At 50.0% G+C, this 5,548-nt stretch overlaps 1 protein-coding gene across 1 annotated transcript; it reads right to left on the bottom strand.

Annotated features, from left to right (window-relative positions):
- Window positions 1-1,934: 1,934 nt before the first annotated feature.
- On the bottom strand, window positions 1,935-5,498 carry LOC136306053 (uncharacterized; the record flags this gene model as incomplete). The annotated part of the gene is made up of 2 exons (XM_066209399.1): window positions 1,935-2,837; window positions 5,276-5,498. Coding segments are annotated over 2 exons (915 nt in total), but the record flags the coding sequence as incomplete, so codon positions are not given.
- Between the last annotated feature and the right edge of the window lie 50 nt (window positions 5,499-5,548).

Below are 5,548 nucleotides of genomic sequence, written 5' to 3'. Positions count from 1 at the left end.
GGAACCTGAAATCCACCTGGGATCCCAAAATTCATCTTGGGGACCCCAAAATCCACCTGGGGAACCCGAAATCCACCTGGGGAACCCCAAAATCCACCTGGGGGGGCCCGAAATCCACCTGGGGAGCCCGAAATTCATCTTGGGGATCCCAAATTTCATTTTTGGAACCCCAAAAATCCACCTGGGACCCCAAAATCCACCTGGGGAACCCCAAAATCACCTGGGGACCCCCAAATCCACCTGGGGAACCCCAAAATCCACCTGGGGAGCCCCAAATTCATTTTGGGAACCCCAAAAATCCACCTGGGACCCCAAAATCCACCTGGGATCCCAAAAATCCACCTGGGGCCCCAAAATTAACTTGGGAATCCCAAAATCCACCTGGGGAACCCGAAATCCACCTGGGGGAGACCAAAATCCACCTGGGGAACCCCAAAATCCACCTGGGATCCCAAAATTCTCCCCCGGGGACCCCCAAAATTCACACCTGGGCCCCCCAAATTCACTTTGGGATCCCAAATTTCAACTGGGGATAGAAAAAAATCACTTTGGGGACCCCAAAATCCACCTGGGGACCCCAAAATCCACCTGGGATCCCAAAATCCACCTGGGGAATCCCAAAATTCATTTTGGGAATCCCAAAATCCACCTGGGGAATCCCAAAAATCCACCTGGGACCCCAAAATCCACCTGGGGAATCCCAAAATTCATTTTGGGAATCCCAAAAATCCACCTGGAATCCCAAAAATCCACCTGGGACCCCAAAATTCACCTGGGGAATCCCAAAAATCCACCTGGGATCCCAAAAAATCCACCTGGGATCCCAAAATCCACCTGGGACCCCAAAAATCCACCTGGGGAATCCCAAAATTCATTTTGGGAATCCCAAAATTCACCTGGGATCCCAAAAATCCACCTGGGATCCCAAAATTCACCTGGGGAATCCCAAAATTCATTTCGGGAATCCCAAAAATCCACCTGAGACCCCAAAATTCACCTGGGGAATCCCAAAATTCATTTCGGGAATCCCAAAAATCCACCTGGGATCCCCAAATCCACCTGGGGAATCCCAAAAACCCCCAAATTCCTTCCAGGGACCCCCAGACTTCTCCCCCGGGGGGTCCCCAAAACCCCCTCAGCTCCCTGGGGGGGGAAATTTGGGGAATTTTTTTGGGAATTTTGGGGAATTTTGGGGTCCCTGGGGGGGGGAGGGGTGGGGGGACCCCCAAACCTCGCCCAGACACCCCAAAATTCCCAAAAATTCCCCAGAATTCCCCCAAATTCTCTGGATTTCCCTCCCCCAGCTGTCACCAGCAGCAATAAACCAACACTTGGAGCCTCCAGGTTTTTTTATTCCCGGCTGGAATTTTTTGGGGGGGAAAATTGGGAATTTTGGGGGGGAAAAAAAATGGGAAATTTGGGGGGGGGAAATGGGGAATTTGGGGGGAAAAAATAGGGAATTTCGGGGAAAAAATTGGGCACTTTGGGGGGAAAATCGGGAATTTTGGGGGGAAAAAATGGGAATTTTGGGGGGGAAAAAATGGGAATTTTGGGGGAGAAAAAAAGGGAATTTTGGGGGGGGAAACTGGGAATTTTGAGGGGGAAAACCGGGAATTTTGGGGGGAAAAAACGGGAATTTGGGATTTGGGGAAGATTCTTGGGATTTTTGGGGAGAATTCCCGGGATTTTGGGACCCCTCGATCCCACCATCTCCAGGCAGAATTTGGGGCAGAAAATGAGAATTTTGGGAGGAAAAAAAAAGGAATTTTGTTTTTGGATAAAACCGGGAATTTTGGGGCAAAAAAAAAGGGAATTTTTGGGGGGAAACCCAGGAATCTTGGGAGCTGGGATTTGGGGAGAATTCCCAGGATTTTTGAGGAGAATTCCCAGGATTTTGGGACCCAAACCCTCTCCAGCAGCAAAACCACAGCACCTGCGGCCTCAATTCCTTTATTTCCACCTGGAATTTTGGGGAGAAAATCGGGAATTTTGGGGGGGAATACTGGGAATTTGGGAGGGGGGGGGGGAAGGGAATTTTGGGGGAAAACCAGGGAGTTTGAGTGGAAAAAAAGGGAATTCTGGGGGGGGAAAAAACCGGGAATTTTTGGGAAAAAAAGGGAATTCTTGGGGGAAAACCTGGGAATTTCAGCGGAGAAACCTGGGAATTTCGGTGGAAAAAAAAAGGGAAACTTGGTGGGGAAGAAAAGGAATGTCGGGGAGGAAAAATGAGATTTTTTGGGGTGAAAACCCAGGAATTTTTTGGGGGGAAAAAAGGGGAATTTTGGGGGAGGAAAAAACCCGGGAATTTTTGGGGAAAAAAGGAATTCTTGGGGGGAAAAACTGGGAATTTTGGGGGGAAAGACCCAGGAATTTTTTTTGGGGAAAAAAGGGGAATTTTGGGCGAAAACCGGGGAGTTTGAGTGGAAAAAATGGGAATTCTGGGGAGGAAAAAAACCGGGAATTTTTGGGAAAAAAAGGGAATTCTTCGGGGGAAAACCTGGGAATTTCGGCGGAAAAAACCGGGAAACTTGGTGGGGAAGAAAGGGAATGTCGGGGAGGAAAAATGAGATTTTTTGGGGTGAAAACCCAGGAATTTTTGTTTTTGGGGTGGGGGGAGGGGTAAAAAAACCCCCCCCCCTGGAATTTCGGGGAGGAACCGCGGGAATCTCGGAGGCCGGGATTCCGTCTCCCTAGAAGTTGGGCTTGTGCTTCTTGAGCTCCACCATGAGGTGGTGGATGTTGATGAGGTCGGCGCGGGCCGGCAGCGCCCGCAGCGGCGGCTGCTCCAGAACCTTCTGGAAGCGGTGGTACACCTGGATCAGCTGCGTCAGCGCCGCCTGCAACACGCGCCAGGCCCGCTCCAAACTCGGCCCGCTCCTCGCACGCTTTTCCCCCCCGTTGTTTTTTCCCTTTTTCCCCTTTCCCCCCAGTTTTTCCCCAGTTTTTCCGGCTTTTTCCCCCTTTTTTTTCCCAGTTTTCCCCCGTTTTTTCCCAGTTTCCCCCCATTTTTTCCTGCTTTTTCCCCCATTTTCCCCCATTTTTTCCCCATTTCCCCCCATTTTTTCCCCGTTTTTTCCCCATTTTTCCCCATTTTCCCCCATTTTTTCCCCATTTCCCCCCATTTTTTCCCCGTTTTTTCCCCATTTTTCCCCATTTCCCCCCTTTTTTTCCCCAGTTTCCCCCCGTTTTTTCCCCATTTTTTCCCCATTTTTCCCCCACTTTTCCCCCTTTTTTTCCCAGTTTTCCCCCAGTTTTCCCCCTGTTTTCCCCATCTTTTCCCATTCTTTTCCCATTTTTCCCCCATTTTTTCCGGCTTTTTCCCCCTTTTTTCCCCCATTTTTTCCCCATTTTTCCCCATTTCCCCCCTTTTTTCCCCCAGTTTCACCCCGTTTTTGCCCCGTTTTTTCCCCATTTTTTCTCCCAGTTTTCCCCCATTTTTTCCCATTTTTTCCTGCTTTTTCCCCCATTTTTTTCCCAGTTTCCCCCCATTTTTCCCCCATTTTTCCCCCATTTTTTCCTGCTTTTTCCCCCCTTTTTTTCCCACTTTCCCCCCATTTTTCCCCCATTTTTTCCCCATTTTTTCCTGCTTTTTCCCCCCTTTTTTCCCCAGTTTCCCCCGTTTTTTCCCCATTTTTTCCCCATTTGCTCCTTTTTTTCCCCAGTTTCCCCCCGTTTTTTCCCTTTCCCCCCATTTTTTCCCCAGTTTTTCCTGCTTTTTCCCCCTTTTTCCTCCCCTTTTCCCCCAGTTTTCCCCCAGTTTTTCCGGCTTTTCCCCCATTTTTTTTCCCAGTTTTCCCCCGGTTTTTTCCCCATTTTTTCCCCATTTCCCCCCCTTTTTTTTCCCAGTTTCCCCCCGTTTTTTCCCTTTTCCCCCATTTTTTCCCCATTTTTTCCGGCTTTTTCCCCCATTTTTCCCCCGTTTTCCCCCATTTTTCCCCATTTCCCCCCATTTTTTCCCCGTTTTTTTCCCATTTTTCCCCATTTTTTCCCCAGTTTTTCCCGTTTTCCCCCATTTCCCCCCATTTTTTCCTGCTTTTTCCCCCTTTTTTCCCAGTTTCCCCCCGTTTTTTCCCTTTTCCCCCATTTTTTCCCCATTTTTTCCGGCTTTTCCCCCCTTTTTTTCCCAGTTTTCCCCCATTTTTTCCCCATTTTTTCCCCATTTCCTCCCATTTTTTCCCCGTTTTTTCCCCATTTTTTCCCCAGTTTTTCCCCAGTTTTTCCCGTTTTCCCCCATTTTCCCCCATTTTTTCCTGCTTTTTCCCCGTTTTCCCCCGTTTTTTCCCCATTTTTTCCCCATTTCCCCCATTTTTTCCCCACTTTTCCCCCTTTTTTCCCCAGTTTTCCCGTTTTCCCCATTTTTTCCGGCTTTTCCCCCCATTTTTCCCCATTTTTCCCCCACTTTTCCCCCTTTTTTCCCAGTTTTCCCCCAGTTTTCCCGTTCCACGGGGAATCCCAGGAATTCCATGGGGATATCCATGAATTCCATGGAGAAATTCGGGAAGTGCGTGGGGAAATCTGGGAATCCTCTGGGGAATTCTTGGAATTCCATGGGGCGTCCGGAGAATCCCGTGGGGAATTTGGGGATTCCCACGGAGAAATCCGGGAATTCCGTGGGGGAAATTGGGAATTCCGTGGGGAAATCTGGGAATCCCATTGAGAAATGCAGGAATCCCACAGGGAATTTTGGGAATTCCCCTGAGAAACCTGGGAATCCTATGGGAGAATTTTGGGAATTCCATGGGGGGAAAGGTGGGAAACCCACGGAGAAATCCGGGAATTCCATGGGAGAATTTCGGGAATTCCCGCGGGGAAATCCGGGAATTCCATGGGAGAATTTCGGGAATCCCCGCAGGGAAATCCGGGAATTCCATGGGAGAATCCGGGAATTCCATGGGAGAATTTCGGGAATTCCCGTGGGGAAATCTGGGAATTCCATGGGAGAATTCTGGGAATTCCCATGGGGAAATCCGGGAATTCCATGGGAGAATTCCGGGAATTCCCACGGGGGAAATCCGGGAATTCCAAGGGAGAATTCCGGGAATTCCATGGGAGAATTTCAGAAATTCCCTGGGAGAATTCTGGGAATTCCCGCAGGGAAATCCAGGAATTCCATGGGAGAATCCGGGAATTCCATGGGAGAATTCGGGAATTCCATGGGAGAATTTCAGGAATTCCATGGGAACATTTCAGGAATTCCATGGGAACATTTCGGGAATTCCGGCGGGGGACAATTCCGGGAATCCCCGCGGGGGAAATCGGGGAATTCCGGGGGCACCTGGATGATGCCGGTGCCGATGCGGAAGTTGCTGAAGGATCTCATCACGTCCTGGCTCAGCGCCTCCACGGCGCCCTTCCAGCTCCCGCAGAAACCCCGGATCAGCTGCGTCACCCGCCCTGCAATCCCAGCGCTCCCTCAGCCCCGGCGATTCCAACGGTTCTCCTCGCTCCCTTCCCGCTTTTTCCACGCTTTTCCCGCGCTTTTTCCCGGTGTTTTCCAGCTTTTTCCCCACTTTCCCCCACTTTTTCCCCACTTTTCCCCCACTTTTCC

The sequence above is a fragment of the Chamaea fasciata genome, unplaced genomic scaffold (genome assembly GCF_029207755.1).
Source record: "Chamaea fasciata isolate MVZ Bird 193981 ecotype frontalis unplaced genomic scaffold, bChaFas1.0.hap1 SCAF_935, whole genome shotgun sequence".
Lineage (NCBI taxonomy): Eukaryota > Metazoa > Chordata > Aves > Passeriformes > Sylviidae > Chamaea > Chamaea fasciata.
This window is presented reverse-complemented; position numbering and strand designations above follow the sequence as displayed.